The 20,768-nt window shown below is 38.3% G+C and overlaps 1 protein-coding gene across 1 annotated transcript; it reads right to left on the bottom strand.

Annotated features, from left to right (window-relative positions):
- Positions 1 to 214: 214 nt before the first annotated feature.
- LOC116326624 (SPRY domain-containing protein 3-like) lies at positions 215 to 19,414 on the bottom strand. The gene is made up of 11 exons (XM_031747972.2): positions 19,315 to 19,414; positions 17,757 to 17,903; positions 17,589 to 17,664; positions 12,814 to 12,938; positions 12,041 to 12,173; positions 11,729 to 11,917; positions 6,485 to 6,634; positions 4,756 to 4,813; positions 3,986 to 4,105; positions 3,775 to 3,899; positions 215 to 2,481 (listed from the first exon to the last, which is right to left on the bottom strand). Exons 2-11 carry the CDS (start codon positions 17,882 to 17,884, stop codon positions 2,347 to 2,349), a joined length of 1,239 nt encoding a protein of 412 aa, XP_031603832.1. The 5' UTR covers positions 17,885 to 17,903; positions 19,315 to 19,414; the 3' UTR covers positions 215 to 2,346.
- Between the last annotated feature and the right edge of the window lie 1,354 nt (positions 19,415 to 20,768).

Genomic DNA, 20,768 nt, shown 5'->3' with positions numbered 1-20,768 from the left:
ATACTGAATAAAAGATTTCTTCTATAAAAAAATTAAATAATCAAATTTAAACCAGAAAAACATTTCATCTACATAGAAGAAACTTCAAACTTTTTTTTTTTGCTGGCATTAAAAAAGTAAAGTTAGTCTTAAGATTTAAAGTTAGTAGCCAGCACAGCATGCTCATTAAAATAAAACCTGAAGGGAAGAGGAAAGAGACAAATGTAGCCAGTGGTGTGATGACTTTAAATATTTTATTAACATTTTTGGCATATTTATCTGATTGCTTTAAGAGACAACAAAAAATACAAAAAGTAAATTCGATATGAAAGAAGAACATATATAAGAAGGGATGTGAGGGCAGGATAGGTCTGTTGCAACAGCTCCTGTTAGGCGTGGTCACCAAAATGGTTTACAGTACAGGCTGATGTGACAGTATGCTAAACATTATGTCAGCACACAAATAGCAGCAATGGAGCATAATTAATAATTTTTAAAAATATTTGCTGACCAAAAAGAAACAAAAACATCAGGGATACATAAGATCCACAAGATGTTTCTGCCTAAAAACATCTACGTGAATCACTTCCAGCACCTGCATGGAGGCACTTGTTTGATATCTAAAGGTGATCAATATTCTACTGATTGACGGTGCAACTGCAGCTGATAAAAAAACACTCATTAATTTACAGGACTGGAGATAAAATTAAAACACTTTAAATGGTGGAGTTATCAGCAAATAAAGACCCGCTGCCATATTTTTATGAACATCTCACAACCTGTAACACAAATGCACCGTCTTCTGCTACAACTTAACTATCAGCGGAGGATATGCAGAGATTTCTTAACAAAAGACTTTTGTAATAGATTATAGTGGAAAATAATGTGGCGTAAGAATAAAAAAGGATGAACATGAAAACGTTTGGCTGAATTCAAAGTACAGCCCAAGATGACCTCACTGCAGAAAAAAAGACAACATATCATTTTCAAATTTGATTTTCAAATATACCTGAGAGCAGCAAGTAATATTACAGTATGGCTTCTTTTTACACATTCAGATCTGTAGGCCAACAGTCCAACTAGTGAGAAATTCACTTTATGCAAATATAAGGCCTTAATTCTTGCCCTGACGGAGTTTGATAACTGAGAATTGCTCTTCAGAGTTTTCCTTTGGAGACATTTGATATGCATTTCTAAAACACTTCATGATGATCCACAGAAAACACACTCAATATGAGGATTACATAATTTTTCCCCCCTGAAAACATCAGAAGGCTCCAATGAATTTGGCATTTCTTTTCATTGATATAAACATCTGTGATTTTCTTGGTTGGTTGATGGAAAAAAGTAAAGAACATGTATGTAGTTACACTTTGACACCAAGCACTCAAGCATTCAAGGGAAGTGAATAAACAGGACTACGAACCTCATACTGTCACCTAAATCTGTTTGAGCTTCTTCCTCTCACATGGTTTCGATTTTAATCATACCGGATTTTAAAAAAAGGTAAACAGCACAGAGTTGCAGAACATTTCTGCTTATTTAAACAGCTTCCACCAATACAGCAATTAAAGGCCATTAAACAGTTTTGATGTAATTTCAACAAATTGCTATTAAATTTAATTATCTCGTAACTGTCAAAGCATGTGGCTTGAACCGTTTCCACAAAATAAGCTGTAATGACTCCATGTCAGAACAAGCACACATACCCACAAGGAATGGAGCAGCTAGTTTTTCCTGTAAACTCACTGTTCATTTAGTGCACAGCTGTTTCTTTGGAAGACTTTCTGAGGATTTTTTTTCTAAACTGCGACTCTCACCACTGAGTGTCAGTAATTCACTGTAAGTAGGAAGAAGCAGCAGAGCTGTGAGGATAAGCTCAGGATGGCTGCAGGCTGTGAGAGTGCCATTTGCTGACATGCATTATTGCTGATAACTAATAGGGTCCATTTGTTAGCTCATGCTGTTTCTGGACTTTTACATTCATTATTCTGTTGAGCCTCTTTTTGACATTTTATCCCCTTTTTTAACTTTAAGATGTTTATGTATTATTGCTACAGCATTACTCCATATCCTTAAAAAATCTCAGATTTTTTTAACAATTTCTTACAATATAAAATTTTAAAAAAGCTAATTTTTAGGCACATATTTAATATTAACTCTTAATTCTTATAAAAGTTTTTGCCAGCATATTAACTTATTCTTACAGCACGAGGGAGCCACACTCAGCTTCTACACTGGAATGACTTTTCCGGGAACATTCTGGAATTTGTTGATTTTTACCATCGGATCTCCAAAATGCACAGAAGCTCATTCCCTTGTCCTTGCTCTGATCTCACCATTCAGCTCTCATTTCCTCCACCCTGCTCATCCACTGAGGGGGTGCAGGTCCACTCTGACCTTCTCCCCAGTGCTCATCATGCCAATGGTAGGATAGAAGCCTCCTACAGGTAAGGCCACTTCCCTCCGGCCCACCACTTTTCCATTCCGGGTGAAGAAGACCTGAACAACAAAGAAAATATATTAAGACTATCTGCTGGGAAGATGGCATATACAGTACTGTGCAAAGGTTTTGAGCCACCCCTCATTTCTTTATATTTTGCTTCCATATGAGCCAGACTTTATCGCAGTTTCTTAAAGTGCTCTCCAGGCTTTCCAGAGTCTTTCAAAGTTTTTCTGCTTTTTCTACTCTTATTCACTCTAGTCCTTGCACCTCACCATTTTCAGAGGAATTCAAGCAATAAAAAAGTGCACCTAACTCAAGGGATGAACCAGGGTTGTGCCTACACATACCAGATACCTTAGAAAAGAAATAGTTTCAAATGGTATCTTTATGCACAAGAAAACTGTCACAAAAACACATCTTTTGCTCCCATTTTAGTTGAATCTACAAAAAAATGCCAAAGATAACACAGTCTAACAGACATAAAATTGTATTTTTGCATTTTTGTACCTATAGTGTTGTTCCCAAAGTGCCATTAGCTGAAAACGTGGCATATGCACTGTGTGTAGTGTTTACTTCTAAAAAAAATGAGCAGATTGTCGAGGATTAAAAAGGAAATAGCAGGTCTAAAAAATATCTACAGCAGATGATCAGTGTCTGAAAGTCAAATCCTTAAGAAATAGGTGGAAAAAATCCAGTAAAGACCTGACACAGGACCTCAGAGATGCATCTGACCCTTCAACTGATCCATCTACTGTTCACTGAAACCTCAACAGAAACAGTCTCAGTGGAAGGGTGGCTGTCAAGAAGCCATTCTTAAGGAAGGGAAAAGGCTGGGGTATGCCAAATTACACAAGAACTGGACTGAAAATCAGTGGCAACAGGTCTGAAGGAGTGATGAATCCAGATCATTTTTCAGCATGATAATGATCCCAAACACACTGCCAATGCAGTAAAAGCATACCGGGACAGAAAAAACACACAGTGGAACACTATCAGTCACCCCAATGCCTGGACCTCGACATTACTGAAGCAGTGTGGGATCATCAAATGGCAGCCAAGATCCAAAGAAGAGCTTTGAATGTCCTTGAAGAAGCCTGGAGAAGTATTCCTACTGACTACTGAATGATAAGAAAGCTGTCTAAGAGTGCAGGCTGCGTAGAAGAGTAAAAGGGGTCATACCACATACTGACTTTCAAACTCATCCAAATTGTATAAATTCTGTTTTTTCCTTATATACTGTAAATTCATTTATGGCTTTATTGTTTTAATAAACTGCTGCACCTGTTTCCCATTTTCCTATCAAAACATAAAGAAATGATTCCAATTTCCACACTGTGAAAGGATCTCACCATGACCTTCCTCCCCTCTAAATCTTCTCCCTCATCCTCATCCTCATCTTCATTGTTTGCATACAAATCATTGTGAACCTCCAAGGGCTTAGCAACCCCATCGAAGTCCCAGTCGTCGATGTCATCTGAAAGTACCCAGTAAGAAAGAAAGTTAGAGGCTGCACGTGTGAAGGCAATTTGAAAAACGTGCGAACAATATAAACACGTTCACCTCCGCCATCAATGTTGAAGTCACGCGGAAACATGATGCCGCAGCCCATGATGTCCCCTTCAAGGCAGCGTGGCCCAAACGGGTCCCCGACCCCACTGCCGTGGAACAACTTCCCATCATCTATGAAGAACAACAAGGGATCTGATTACAACTTTATTCCACATTAACAAGAGTATTACATAATAAAGAAACAAATGCCGATATCAAGATATAAAACAACATCTCTCATCTGCCAACATGTAACAGTGAACAGTGTAAAGAAATATCCATCATTCATTTTCCAAAGAAGTGATTTGGACAAACACACGGCCACTCCAGCAAGCAATTTAGAGTTTCCATTTTACCTGATCTGCATGATTTAGACTGTGGGAGGAAATCAGAGCAACCAGAGGAAACAGACATAGACATAAGGGAGACCATGCACTGATTACACTGAAACAATATCACTCTGAAGTTTACATCTTTTCCCAAGTGCTGGGAGTAAAATAGAGCTACTCAGGAATCAATCAGAAACATTACATTAATACAACTTAAAGCAATGATCAGTAATAATAACCATTCAGCCCTTTTTAAGATCGCTGGAAACATTTGTTTGGTGCCACTTTCTGTGTCACTAATGGTAAACACAATGATTGTATCCACTATAAAAAAATGTCCATCGTACCATTGTGACGATGGACTCAAACGTGGGCTTGATTGGAGTGCAAATGTTTACAGACAGACAGTGACACCTAATCATCCACCATCAGGATTAGACTGAGCACTCTCACCTGCATGATAAGCTATGGACCCTCTACTCCAACCCGGATGTCTGTTTTTTGGGTAGTCCTGAAAATCAAAAAAGAAATTAGCTGCAGCTGATGATGGAATAAATTACTGCTAGGCTGATTGTTTCATTTTATACATTTATTTCCCTAAGATGGGATGCTTATCATGACTTTTTTAGACATAATAGACGTCCTCCTAAAGGTGTTTGAGTGTTCAGAGATGCCCAGCAGAACTCTTGTATTTTTTACAATTATTCAAAGCTGTGAGGGATTCTTTTACTTGAAATAAAACCAGCCTAACGCTGACTTTATAGGTACATGTTTAGCCTAAATTTAGGTGGTTAACGTATCGACACAAAGCCACGTACACAGAGCCCTGGAGTGATTGTGTGCACAGTGACAGGTAGAGAAATTGCATGTTGCAGTAAAGAAGATAAGACTGGAACAATACCACAGGCAAGTAAATAGCAGACAGTGACATTTTCAAAAAAAAAAAAAAGGAATGCACTATAAACAAGTGTTCCTTTATCCAACATAAGCAATGATTGAGCAACTAGTAACTTAAGCATTTGTTAACTTGAGATAGAGAGAGAGAGAAAGAAAGAGAGACCCTTGTTTTGATTTTTGCAGCAAGGGGTAATACTTCCCATCAGCACACTGATGCATCTCGCAGGAGATGACGGGGGATGGAACTTAACCTCAGGAATGACCGTTTGATGGATTTATAATGCTCCACTAAAACCGCAGACACACTGAGAAAAACAATTCCTGGAAAACAATCAGCACAATGACAGAGCTCTATTCTCCACGACGTCTGACCCGAGGGCACGGCGTGCCCACACACAGTAACTAACAGCAGAGGAGTGAGGGGGAGCTTAACGTCAAGGGTGTCTGCAACAGCAATCCATTACCTCCCAAGCTGAGAGCACTATCCCAGCTGGCAAAGCAGTGGTGCGATTATGAAGAGTGACGCTCAATCAATTAGCATCCAATAACTAAGAACAGCGAGCACGAGCGAGCTGGCGGAGAACAACAACATCTGAGCCAAACTTCGTTTCATATCAGTCATTCAAACGATGCAATCGCTGCAGCCTGAGCAATTATTACAGTGTTTTATTTGTATTAAACAGGATGTGCACAGAGTTCACATGAGGCCAGAGGCAGTTTGTTTTATCACTGATGTGTAAATATTTAACAGATCCAATTTAGTTTCAAAACACAGGACATCATTTCCCAGTTATGTAGGATTTACTTCACATGATCCAAATGCATTAGGATTACATAGATAGATAGATAGATAGATAGATAGATAGACAGACAGATGGATAGATAAGCCCGAGGAACCTGTGCAATCATTTTTTGCTAATCTACAATGATTGACTATTTGGAAATATAGAAGAAGTAGGACTAACTTTCCTATTCAGGAGGGCAGTCAGTAAACATGTTAGCATGCATATGGAACAACCTTCTATGGAAAACCAGATGTAGTGGTAAAATGAGACAATATTTATTCTGTTGTTAGCTTTTCCTCTTTCGGTCATCCATCACTTAGACTGGAAACAGTGAGAGCAGTGGGGCAAATGAGGGAGAGCGATGACGAGGTGTTAGAGGGGCAAAGAGAAGTTTTCTTTACTGACAGATAACCACGGTGTGTGTATAGTAAATTACCCCTTGTATCAATGTCAGTGACATGTGATCATTATTGTGATGACTGTAACGAGGAGCCTCTTACCCTGCGTGCCAGCCCCAGTGCAATATAACACTTCTCTCCAGCATCTGTGATCTCCAGCTCATAGTAGTGGAAGCGTGTGTTTAGAGGCCGACGGGCTTGAGCCAAGCCCACATCCACGATGCTCTTCCCTTTCCCTACGTACTCCAGCAGCTGCAGACATGACCCATACATACATGTTAAACATGTACAGCTAGTAGGAGAAGTCATATAATATTACATGCAGACACTACTTTGAAAACAGTATCAAGAGTGTACAAGATGAATACGATTAGGTAGCAAGGTACTTTATACCTTTAAATATGAAAAATGTGAGCGCCTATAGGTAATTTTAAAGGATAAAATAAACATGAAGTTGTATTTCACTCTTATACATAAATCCCCAAGCACCTAAACACAATTTCTGTCAATTCACCACATTCAGGATTTGGTGCTACAGCTGACTACAGGCGAGTTACATTATCAAACTTCCCTAGCGCTGCAGTTGGATGATGTTTTAGCATATGGTATTATCTCAGAATCGAGTAACTAAAGTCCTGCCAGATTTCCAATGTAACTTCTGTTCTGCTAATCTCAAAAACACAGTGAGGTCCATATGTTTTTGAACAAAGGCACAATTTTGGTGCAGACATTTAGATTTGATTCAACAAAAGTGTTGCTTTAACTGTTTGGGACACAGCCATTTTTATACACAGTCCCCCACTTTAAGATGATAAATATTAATTTAGCATATCAAGGCAACATACTTATGAATACGAGAATTTTTTTTTTCGAGGATGAAACTCCTTTGCAGTCTTGGACTGCCAGAAGTCTAGAACCCATGCACCAAATGCTGTTTCCTCCCTTGAAATGCTCTGCCAGGCCTGAACTGCAGCCACCTCCAGTTGCTGCTTGTTGTCTCTGCATTAAGTTAATACATTTCTTTGTCTTATGAAACTTTTGGGTTACTTCTGCAGTATGGTCATTATCCGTATCCTTCAGAATTGATCCTTTTACTTCTATCAGCAGTCAGATCATCAATAAACACTAGTGGTCCAGTTACACTGGCAGCCATGCATGCCATGCCATAACATTGTCTCTGCATGTCGACATGACAGATAAGACCGATATTCTCTGGATCATGAGTAGTTTCTCTCCTTCATACATTTTTTTTTGTTCCCATAATTCTGGTACAAGCTAATCTTGGTTTCATCTGTCTAAAGAACTTTTTTCCAGATCTGTGCAGCCTCTTTTAGATGTTTCCTGGCAAAGTCTAATCTGGCCTTCTTGTTCTCTGAGTAACCTTGTTGTAAACCCTCTCTATTTACATTCAAGTGTCTCCTGACTGTAGACTTACGTCCTTGAAAGTGTTCGTCACTTGGCTAGATGTTGTTGTTGTTTTTCTTAAACATGGATATAATTCTGTCATCATGTACTTTAGCTGTCTTTGGTGGCCTTTCAGGCTTTCTGGTGTTGCTGAGCTGGTCATTCCTTCTTTTTAAGAATGTACTGTTGATTTTGGCCTCTCCTGAAGTTTTTTTTCCCATTTCTCTGCCATTTATTTTGGATTTTCAACCCAACAATGGTCTCCCTCACTTGTACTGCCATCTCCCTGGACCTTGTATTGAGAATTTCAGAGAACAGATACAAAATGCAAATTCATCTGCGTAATATGTTTTGAATATTGAGTGAACGGACTTCACCCGGCCATAAAACGGTTTATGAGTCCAATTACTTTTATCCCTCTGTAAATGAGGGACCATGTAGAAAATGGTATAGTTAATGCCATATTTTTGCTAAACCCATTCAATTAAACTTGAAAATCTGTACTTCACAACATCTTGGTTGTTTTGTTTAAAAACAGTTGTTTGTTACAAAGACCAAAATTACAAAACAAAAACATGTTACTGTCCAAAAACATGGACCTACCTTTACATGAATCACTACTTTCAGAATTTGTTGCAAAAAGCTTTAGAAGCCTACAGAGATTACTAAGACTTTCCAAAATAATTTCTCCAATAGTTGAATTTAAACAGTGTTGCTTTAGTCAAGTGGGTGGTCAGTCAAATTGTATGTGTCACTCTGACAGCTTAAAAGACAAAACTGGAGAAAGAAAGTTTATCCGAATGATTATAACCACTACATTATATTTGACTGCTAGTGCAAGCATGTCTGATTCTGCACCAGCTTGATTACAGCTTCTGTTTCAGGTTGCTATAAACATTCGCTAAAGAGAGAGCATGTTTCCATCTAACATTAATGCAAGAAGAAACCAGTGTTACACCAGCCAGTCAAGCTAGAGTTCATATCCATATCTAAGACCTTTGACCTTTTGGATATGAAACAGTACCACTTGTTTTATCTTGGAAATTTTGTTATAATTACTGAGGCCAAGTGAACATCTATACCAAACTTCATGATATTCCCAAAGGGTATTCAGAGCTGGCTGATGGGCGAGCTGAAAACTTAACGCTTCGGTTGTCACTGGTAAAAAACCAGGCTGCAACACTGTGCGTATCTTTCTTTCTATGACAGAAATTAATTTGTCATCTATGCATTTAACTGTCTGGGTACGAAACAGGGGCTGCCCTGTTTTGTACATGCGGCCAAGAAACTCAGCCCTACTAATTTAATTCTCTCTCCACAGGACCCATTAAAATGTCATCAGAGCAGATGAGGACATGTGCACATAATATGACCATCTGAAGATACCTTCATCAGCTAAAAAAAGCCAGAAGTGCTCTGCCTAAAATCTCATTAAAAATAAAACAGTTACCCAGCTAACTCCTTTTTTTGTCACAACGAACAAGCGGGATTAAATTTTGTCATGATGGCATTTTGCATTCTTAAATCTTATCTAATTTATTATTTGTTAAATCAGTATTTACCCCTGATTAATTTCTGGAGAAGTTGAATATTCTTTTTCTTTAAGTAGAAAACAGTTGCTCCGATGCTGTAACTTTGGCTGACCTCACAGCTATCATTTGGATTACAGCTGCTAGTTAATCATTCAGTAATCTATAAATACCTGTGCCGGTTTCAGCTCATGACAGTATTGAACCTGATGATATAATATTGTTGTGAAAAACGAAAATGAGATTCAAGTAGATAAAGAAACCCAAACATCTGAGTAATTAGTTCTGATTGAATACAATCTTAAAAGTCCTGCGGTGTTTTTACTGATACCACTGGCAATGATCCACTGTTGCTGTTGTCAGTAGCAACAAAATAAAGTGAGTAACAGCATGATACTAACGTGACACATAATACCAACAACTCCATACCTACTGCAGTAAAGCAAAAGCAAGACCCAGCAGCAGACAGACATGTGGCACAGCGGATGTCTGCCTACTCACTGCCCATCTGTATATGCAGAGTCACATAGAGCGGCTTTAATTTAAGATAAAGGTTGATCATCTCAGTCTTTTATAGTTAGTCTCACTAATACATGCCCATGCTAACCCATTTAGGTGTTTGCTAAGCAACATGAAGACATCGCAAGATATTGTTCATATTTTGATTTTTGTGGCTAAAATGAGAAATTACTGTCACTAAATAAAAATGATATGATGCTTTTAGAAGGTGTTGTAAGTACATAAATGCTACAAATGGGTCACTTTATCACACTGACAGGTGGTTGCTAGGCTCTTTGATAACATGTGATATAGATAAGAATCTTTAGAAACCTAAGCTGTGCGTGTGTGCGGATTCTGATTGCTCAACTCTTGATTGTGTAAGAGAAGTTCGCTAACAAGCTGAGATTTTGTGTATTATAGTCAGACTCTTGGTAGCTAAAAAGTATTGCCATAGAGCTAGGATGCATAATCAAAAAGATGAATCCTTGCAATACTGTGTCTGAAATCCTCAAGAGGCTTAGCCTTTTGCCAGACCTGTCTGGTTAAATAAATAAAAAAAGAACTTTTAAGTTAAAACTTGTTGTGCTTTTGGCATCCTAGTGCTATCCTTAACTTGTGTTCCTGCAGGTCAGGCTGGCTGTTCATGCTGCAGCTTGCAGGCCCTGCACTCACACAGGAGAGGGCCATGTTTTTAGAAATAATGGATAAACAAATGTGCGGGTGGCATGGAGGTTACTCTAAGAGTGCAGTTTTTGTGTGTATCAACTGCTGAGTCAGACAAAAACATTGCAGCCAAGCAGTCAAAGAGGGGGGGGACCCAAATGTAGAAAGCCAGAGTTGTCACTGAACAACTCGGAGAAAATGTTGCTTATTTTTCTATTGCTTTGTTTCACTTTAGTACTTCTTGTCTTTACAATCTTGAATATTGCAGTCACAATTTCTGTCACAACATTTTGGTTGTAATGTGGGTGATGATGCACTAATTCCATCAATGATATTATACATGTGAGCACATTTCTTATGTTAACTCTTTGATTCAAAGCCCCTTTTAAAGGAATATAGAAACACTGAATAAATGGTTTATAGCACAGTATAGTTTAGCTGTACCCAGCTACATGGGCATTAAAACTGTTCATAAACGTATAGTATTTGTCACCAGTTGCTACAGCTTCTTAAAGGTTTAAAGCCAGTATTTAACCACAAAGTGAAAGTCTTTAGATTTAGAATCTGTTTTGTGAAAGTGTCCTGGGTTAAGAGCATTAACTTGTTTTGTGATGACATAAGAAATCAGAGATCCTAGAGAAAACCAGCACAAGCCCAGGGCGACTATTTGGTAACCACTGAGCCATCATAATAGTTACAAACAGTTACTGTACTGCTATAAAGTTACGTATTATCCTGTTTGCCTCTACTCATCATACTTAATACTTAGATAAAGGCTTATACCACATAACATTTCGTTGCATTTTTCAATTGATTCTCTTACTTTAAATCACTTTAAGAAGACTCAGATGGTGTCTGAACATGCTGGATCTTGCAAAGGTTAGTTAGGGTTAGAGTCATGATTCTTCTCCTGATTTAGCAATAACATGATGGACAGTTTGAAAAGATTACCACATTCAGTTCAGAAGAAACCAAACAACACTGTATGTTTGATCTACACTTTCTTTTTCCTACATTACTCACAATACAGCTCTGACAGTCTGCTAGAAGATTTTAGTGTATTATGCCATTGGCTGCCAATATAGCTCCAAGCTGCTATCCTCAAGAGACATATGAAGCTCTGTTCATTTTCTATTCCACACCACCTGATATTTTTCATTGTCTACGCTGCTTTGTTGCTCAGTGAAGTGGCTCGCGTTAGGCAATTTATCATCACATCCTCAAGGCCAACCTGTTCCAAAGGACTTACCGTGCCAGTGACCTTGACATCATGGAGACGAGCCCAGTCCTCTTCGTGACTGTCAACTATCATCTGTCCATCATCCTCCTCCATTCCCCATTCAGCATTCAGGTCCAGCAGCACTTCTTCACCTAAAGAGTGCATCCCCACTGCAGGGTAGAGACCATCAGGAGACGCTGGGATCTCCACATTGCCAACCTGAGCACACAGTCAGAAAGTTTTTAAGAGATTAGCAGCGAGAATATATGAAATCTGTATTAAATTTTTTTTTAAAAATCTGTGTAAAGTGATACAATGGCACTTACGGGGTGCACTACTTACTTCGTGACCATTCTTGGTGAAAAACACTGTTAACTGTCCGTCTTCACCATCTAGTGATATTCCACAACCGATTCTGTCACCTCTGCAGCATTTTGGACCAAACTGCTGTCCTACAGTGTTGCCATTATACAGCCTGCAGAGAGACAAAAAGGAGAGGCCATTTACCTCGCTATAGTCATTGTTTCTATCTTTACAAAAAAAAAAAAAAATCAGACGAAAACGCCTTAGTCATTGATCTAAAGTACTGCATTATGTGCAACTGTAAAAGTAAGAAGTTGTGTCATAGTCTAGGTCTCGCTCTCTTTCTCTTTCCAATCATTTACTGTCAAAGCTCAAACAAAAACACACAATATAAAACTGAAAACTAATGATCCAAAAGAATTAAAACATGCTTGTGTACTGCTGATGGCTTTGAGTTCCAGGTCAGGGTGCCCTTTTTAAGTTTTCATCACTTCGCACGTCATTCATTTGAAGGGAACATACAGGAAGCCTTCACAAAGTAGATAACCACACCTGCTCAATAAATCCTGATGTGCAGATCGACTATTCTTCGTCCAATTGCTGACAGCATTTTATTCTCACACTCACAAGAGCCAAACACTAAATATGTGAGTGCGCTCCTTCAGGCTGTTCCCAAAAGTATTCAAACGAAAGTGCTGTGTTTCTGGTTCCTCAATCATCACTGACACATGAGCACACACTGCTAAAAGTGCTTTAATGTGGAGCATATCCATATCATGAATGTAACTGTAAAGAAAATAATTGTCACATACTTGCCATCATCAGCATGGAAAGCCACAGAATTTGGTAGCCAGCCTGGTTGATGATCCAGTTTGTAAAACTGAGGCACCAAACCAACAGCAATCATTCCCCTCACTCCTGTTTCGATTATAGTCACCTGAAAAGACCAAAAGCACTTTTACCACCTATTAAAATCACTTTTTAATGGCATTAAGAAGAAAGTGTGCAGTCCTTCTAGCTGCTCCTAAATCCAAAAGCTTTGAAACAACCTGCAACAGAATCAGTGACTTTTGTTAAACTGCTTCCTGCAACACAACAATCTTGTCTTTTTTTAATTAAGAATTATTATCATCAAATTCATCAAATTTAAAGACGCTTTTATAAAATAAAGTGAGACAGTGTTTAGAAGAGCTGCAGTATGAGACCAAGCAGTGAGGTTTAAGGATGCATAAGCGTATCTTGTCTTATGGTGGCAGTTGCAGGACAAGGGCAATTTAATCACTGAGAAAAACACGCATAGTATGTACATGTTCACAAATAACCAGGATTTAAGCTAATTCTTGCATAATGTATTATAATGCTGATGACTAAAAGAGATGTTAATGACTAGCATGTTTAGCATGTTAATATTTGTATAATATATTGTATAATACATGTATAATATTATATTTAGAACCAATATGAACCTGGTTCTAATGGAACGTTAGTACTTTTGCGCCAACATAAACATCTTTTGTTTATGAGTCCTTATTTAGTCATAAAGTAAAGAACAGCACTAAAACAAATGCTGATGCATATCTGATCATGAATATCCAGTTGTTATTAAGACATTTTATTCAACGTGGTTTTACCTACTAGTTAAGAGTTTTTAAGTATTTTATCACAGCACACAAACTGATCTGAAAAACCAACTGCTAGGGTCCTGCAGGTTTGTTACATGCTGTTACATGTTTTATTTTGGACTTGCACTGCTCCTCTTCTCACTTCATAACATTTCCAAATCAACTTGATGCCAGATCTTTGTACAACCCCACACGATAGTTCAGAGTGAATACTCTTAAGTAACGAGCTGGGCTGCACCACTGTTATCATAACTGAATAGTGACCGTATGTCATCATCCCCAGGGAACCCTTAAAGGACACAATGCAACTGGAGCACTGCTGGCAAATCCAGGGCAAAGAGAAAAGGAAACTTTTTAAGTTTTTCCCATGACCTCAGCACTCATCTCCTGAGAGTAAGAAGCAATATTTATTTCTTTTTTTGTTCTACTGGAAAACATGTGGGTGAACCCTAAAATCTGCAATCAGGCCAACAATTAGCATTCACTTAATCATTTATTAGTTGAAAAGCCCATTTGCGCAAATTGTATTCTTCCTCCTCCAAGGTAACTCCCATACAGTGAGTCACTAGGGTGAAGCACATGAAAGTATCAGTCTTGAGGGCTGGTTACTTTTTCACTCTACGTCAGAGCAAGCAGGATGTGTGTGTGTTGGCAAGTTTGAACATGGCAGATTCTGATACATTCACTGTCCTGGGATTTTTATGTTGTACAGTATGTAGATTACCAGAAAATGTAAAATAAATACAGGGTGCATGACTTGAAATGAGCTGTGACTATTTGAACTATGAACTGATTTGTCAGGGATTAAGTGACTGAATCATCAGACTCAACAGCTCAAAAGTTACCACCGAAACTTAAACACTGAGTATCTGTTTTTCTTTTTTTAAATTACAAAACAAGTATAATGGAGACCCAACTGGGTACTTTTGCTGGTGCTGATTAAAGAAGTTTTCAAGTAAGCGATCGGAATCAGAATCTATTGATGTTGACAGTAAAATCTGGCAGCCCTACGAAGAAAGAGGTATTTTGTTGCCTTCGAGTACACAAACATATCCTTAAAAAACGGCATGCTGAAGATGGCAAATACTAGCCTATTTAGTTAGCTAACTTTAGCTAACTATATCTTCCCTCATTAGCTGGCAAAATTGACAATCATTTGCTAGAAATGTGAAGTTTGATTTTGCAACTATTTTTCTAGAATACTCACAATAATTTCAAAGAAATCACCAATTTTTTAATTAAATGAAACGACACTAGCTACTTACAACACCTTTAGATAAAGTGAGTTTTCTTCTTTGTAGCATGAATTATGATTAAATGTGATTGCTATCATGTACTGAAGCCTCAAGAATAAATATTTTGAATCATGGGATCTTTCAAGGTCCTCCTGTGATTCAAAAATGTAGGTTCAAAAGAAAAAATGAACCCTCAAGTGAAACCTGGTAAACTGAATGAGCTGTTGCTGAAAATCAGAGTTACTGGAAATATGTACAGTGTTGTTTCAAAAAAAATGCAGGTATGACTTTGAGAACTTGGCTTCAACAGCACAGAATGTAAAAAAAGACAAAACAAAACAAAAGAAAAACCTGCCAAGTGATTCCAGAAATCACCACTGCAAGCTGAAACATCTTTGTTTCTCAAAGGCATCATTTTTCCATGAAGTTTCATGATTCATCTCTCATCATGACTCCAAAAACGAAAGGGACCTGCCAAGTCTCCTTCTGTCACACAAAATAAAGAGGCAGTGCCAACACTGAACTTCCTATTACACAGTTTCAAAATTAAATGTACAAGAAATGAATGTTTATATTTTTCAGCCACACAGGGACTGTGGATGTTTGATCCTTCGGCAACCACCAAAATGAATCATCCATCCAATCATCTATCTATCTTCTGCCGATTTTCCGGGTTCGGGTTGTGGGGGCAGCACTATAAGCAGAGAAGCCCAGATTTCCCTTTCCCCAGCCACGTCTTCCAGCTCATCCGGGTGGGGACACCCATAGGTGTTCCCAAGCAGGCAAAGAGATATAATCTCTACAGCGAGTCCTCAGACTGCGCTGGGAGCTCATTCCAGTAGGTCGTGCTCGAAACACCTCACCTAAGAGACATCCTACTCCAAGCCACTCTTAGAGACCGACGACAAAGCTCCTCACGCTGTTTCTATAGAGAGAGTCCAGCCACCCTTAAAGGGAACTCATTCCCGCTGCTTGTATCCATAACCTCATTCTTTCAGTCACTACCCAGACAATAGGTGATGGTAGGAATCTAAGCCTAACCGACGGGTAAAACACAGCCTCACCTTTACACTCATAATAACTCATAATTGATAATCAATTTTTTCCTCACCTTTAGGATTCTGTCTATTCTTTTTAACAGTTCATGTGTCACTCATGAACTCATAATTTGTTTTATATACATATATATATTAACAAACGACTCATTGTTGTAACTCTGCATCATTGTGCTTTGAGCTTTTAGTGTCATCTTGTAGCATTAACACTTGAGAGAGTCCAGACCTGGTAAAGCACCTAGCCACATGACTACACTATTTACAATAAAGCTATCAGATTACAGTCATAGGCAACCTCATGTGTAAGTAATGCTTAATAAAATCCTATGACAATAAAAAGGTTTTATTTCTAAATTTTTTTTTTTTTTTTTTACATATTTGAAAAACTAAGAATAAATTACTGTAGCAATAACCAAATGGAAACAATTAAAAATTAAACAAAAAATATTATTAATTTGTACTGTTGTAAATGCATTTTTGTGCATTCATATTGACTGAGTGGCCTGAACAAAAACCTGCAAAGTGTTACACAGACAGACTCTGTATGAATATTGAGAGTTTTAAATATACTGCTGAATATTTTACAAGTGCCTGATGATTAGATTCAGTTACTTTCAGGCTCAGACGGGACCACCATTTCTCTTCGATAACACCACACAAAGGAAGTTCTTCTGTGCACAATCACTTTCATTACTCGAACGGAACTTCCACATCAATTAAACTGCATACTGCAGAATGAACGCATAATCTATTCAAGTCTTCTAAAACTGCACTATCATGTGGAAACGGGCACATGGCTTTTTTATTAACACTGAACTACAATGACAGCGCAGTAAAAATATATTTAAAACATTTTTTTGCTCAATATCCATTTGGTCTAAAATGGGTTTTGTGAAATGTGAAAACCTCCATTCACAGAGGTCATAACTAAGAGAAGCCTACACTAGAGAAAGTCTACAGAAGTCTTAGATTAAAAAAAAAAGTGAAAACAGTCCAGCTCAGAAATTAAGAGGGTGGCAGAAAACTTGTTGGACTTTCCAACATTACATCATCAACTAATCAACAGTAAGAGTGAACTCACAGCAGTAAGAGTGAACTCACAGCAGGCGATCCACACTGTGCCTGAGCATGTTTAACCCCCCTAAGATCAGTGTGTTTGGCCAGTGTGAGTGTGAGAAGAACTGGGCACAGGTACAGTTCAGTTGGCAGGGAATTAGTGTCATCATTAACCATGTATGAGCATGGGAATAATAGTTTTAATACAAAGAGCTTGTTAATTTCTAATTAACAAATGTACAGGTAAGGTGAGAGGACAGTGTGTAACCACTTTCAAAAGTCAATTAGAGAGAAAGAGAGCAAGTTTCTGAGACAAATTGAAGCGTACACACACCCGTTACTTTAGGTGTGAGTGTATGACAGCAGACGAGAGGGGAAATCCATGTCATGATGCCTGATGTGAATACACCCAAAAATGGTTCCCAACTGTGGCAATTAAAACCATATAGCTGGTCCCAATTTCAGTTCTTTAATGTGGCAATCAATCCACGATATTGTGGTTATGGACACGTACATTGTGTTGTAGAATAGGTAAGACAAGTGAAAACACAAATATCAGCGAGGTTATAAAAATGATCACAATGGTGTTTTAAGTAAATGTATAAGATGGTGCACTTACTTCAAAGTAGCGGTTTCTTTTCGACAGTGGCCTGGCTGCCACAAAGCAGCCAACTTCATCTGAATTCCCATGATACCTACAAAGAGATCCATAATAATCAGCACTTACGTGAAGTCGGATGCTAAATCAGTAGAAAGGTTCAATATCCCAAAGTGGCATTGTTTTTACCTGAGTACGTCACCATCTCTCAGCATCCTTTTGAGTCTCTCCCGGTAACGCACAGCTCGCACCTCACGAATTTCTCGTATTCGCCTCCTCCAGTTTAGAAAGCGATAATGAAGGTTTATGTCGTCCATGTCTGAAAACCATCACAATCTAGAACACAAAGAGCACATCTGAGATAAAATAATTGGTTTTAAAACACCAAAAGTTACTGTAAAAGTGGACCACTCCACCAAATTATGAACAAGAAGTGTTTTTACGCTGACTCTATCATCTACAAGGCTCAGAGGTTTAGTTAGTATATAACTGACATGAGTTTATGAGGAAAAATTAAATATAAATGCAGTCATCATAGGTATAAGTTTGGGAAATTCAGGGGCAGCACAGGACCTCCTTAATAAAACAGTAATGATTTCTGACCACAATATTGTGCAATCAAACAATACAAAGGACTTGGGTTTGATCCTCAGGCCAAACCCTTCCTGTGAGGAGACTCTGTTTTTCCGTTCCCATTTAATCCTACTTTCCAAAGACAAGCAAAGGCCTGGACAGGGACTTCACCCTGCCAACAGGCACGAACGTGAGCCCCCGCCATTGTGTTGGCCCCATGACGGACAGGTTTCTCCCGTGGGCGACCTACACGCTAACCGAACTGGGGCTGACTCAAGAATAGACTGTCTCATCTCAAGATTCCCATGGCTCCCAGATTCATTTTGGCTCTTGCTCTCTTTTCTTTATTAAGTGCTGATAATATAAAGGCAAGTCACTTACTAGTAAAAGGATGTGAGTACACATATTTTCTCCTAAACTATAATTTATTCTTATAATATTCAGATTACTATCAAACAAGACAAAAAACAGAAACTGAAAAGCTTAAAAAGCAGGAAATTGAAAAAGAAAGTTTTGTATTATAAATGACAAATAGATTTGCCCTTCACCTGTTAGTTACCCAATCAGCTGATGTCTCAGGTCTACCTCTGTCATACTACTTTCTAATATATAAGTCTATAATCAAAGCGGTGCCGACTCAGGTGACAGTACACACAAAGTTATATTTTTCCTTTTTAAAATTCTAATTCACCCTTTACTACAGAGCTATCTTTGTCGCGAAGCGTGGTGTGGGTATTTTCTTTTCACTGAGTCAGAGGTGGATCATTATACAGACATGCGCAGAGTTGAAAAGGTCTGAAAATGCTGTCATACACTAATGAAACCTATGTAAAATACGACTCACTATGATGCAAGGATATAATATATATGCTCGTTGTTTTGTTTGTTTGTGTGTTTTGGGATTTTTTGCCAAAGAAAATAATTATGAAAGCCTTAAGCTCGTATTATCACTTTGTTTCCTGCGTTTTACCACTACGATTTACTAATTTACGAGCCTTCCCCAAACACGACACTGCATTTCCCAAACTACAGACAGGACTCTGTTGGCCGGCTAGCTGCTTTCAGCGCCACAACATTATCTCGCTTTGTGGCTAATTACATGACGTAAACATGGATACACTTGAGTTTATACCCACACTATTCAAAGTCCCCCTGTCTTATAATGATTCCTTACTGTTTTATAACTTGTAACCCGTCGTTCTTCGGCTTTTCTTCCAATTTTAAGGAGGTGAACTCTGCCACTTTATGCCAAGCCAGCGCTGTCGGAAGTCCCGCCTCCTCGACCAATCAAACGTGAGGATGAATACGGAGAGAAATATTTAACCTGCGCAGTGCCGCGAGACAGCGATGCCGATTGTAGTTTTTTTATTTTTCCCCTTTTGATTTTACAGTTTGCGTTTTTTTACGTCTACATCCAACTGTCTTTGCATATGATAAGAAAAGAAGTAGCGTGATCGACTCGACAATACTTTAAAAATAAAAATAAAATTAAATATATATTTTATTTTATAAATGGCTGGTTTTGTTTTATTTGACCAGGTAGGTAATTGTTTTGCTCCTAGGAACGAACTCTGATGCGGAAGTATTGGTTTTAGAGCATACAAAACGATGTTGTTACCATTAGGACTGCATTCACCGACTTGGGGAAAGAAGTAATAGGTTGAAATATTCTGGATGCATTGTTAATCATCCAGATAAGGAAATCCCAGAAAGTTGGACGTTGCGTAACACACGTATGGACTGAACCTTCCGGAATAGGTTGAAAAGATTAGGTTGGATACCCTGCTGAACATTCCCCTGCAGATACAAGTGGTCCTCAAACTGTGACAGTAGTAGTAGTAGACTGTAGCACGAGTGTAGAACATTGATAAAATCTTTCACTTAGTATTTTTATTTTATAATATATTATAAAATCAAAATACAATATATGTTATTGTCTAAGGAGCTTGGAAAGAAAAGCGTCTGGACTTGAAACTTCTCATCTGAGAAGCTTCTTCAGATAGAAGAGCAATTGGTGGAGAATGCCAGATTTTAAAACCCTATTGGGAGTGTACCTAAGAGGGTCCGGGACCCTGGTAATTCTTAATTTTAAATTGAATTTATTTTTATTCCACGTATTTATGTATTTAGTTTTACATATTTCATTTTCACTTTGTAACAGATATTTTAATATTTTAATCTAGTGGATTAGTGGCTCTGTGGTGTAATAGTCAACACATTCACCAAGATTCCCAATCCATTCGAACCTCAGGGGTTCAGAAGCTCCTAGTGCTCACATAAAGTCCCAAGTAGTCCCAAGGCTGAATAAACAGGAGGGTTGTATTAGGAAGTTCCTCTGGCATAAAATCCGTGCCAAATCAAACATGTGGATCCATCCGCTTTGGCAACCCTTTGGGAAATAAGGGAGCAGCTGAAAGTACCTTATTGATCTCTATTTTGGATTATTTTCTTGATTTTGAAATGTCAAGCAAAACACTGCATCCCCCTCACAGCTTCTTATGAAGTTGAACTCCAGTTTGCGAGCTGGTTTACAGTTGTATAAACCGGCATGGAAATAAATGGACATAAACACTGAATTTAAGAGTAAGTTTGCTTCTGGTGGGGAAAATGAAAGCAGAACCCTACAAG

Source organism: Oreochromis aureus, linkage group 5, assembly GCF_013358895.1.
Source record: "Oreochromis aureus strain Israel breed Guangdong linkage group 5, ZZ_aureus, whole genome shotgun sequence".
NCBI lineage: Eukaryota > Metazoa > Chordata > Actinopteri > Cichliformes > Cichlidae > Oreochromis > Oreochromis aureus.
The sequence above is the reverse complement of the archived record's forward strand: the minus strand, read 5'-3'. Positions and strand labels throughout refer to the sequence as shown.

Bases quoted from the DNA above. Each gene is read 5' to 3' on its own strand.
- LOC116326624 (XM_031747972.2), bottom strand. From the start codon at position 17,884: ATGGACGACATAAACCTTCATTATCGCTTTCTAAACTGGAGGAGGCGA. The intron at 11,918-12,040 runs GTAAGTAGTGCA...CTGTGTGCTCAG, and splicing joins TCACCAAGAATGGTCACGAA to GTTGGCAATGTGGAGATCCC. The intron at 3,900-3,985 runs GTGAACGTGTTT...GGGTACTTTCAG, and splicing joins CTTCAACATTGATGGCGGAG to ATGACATCGACGACTGGGAC.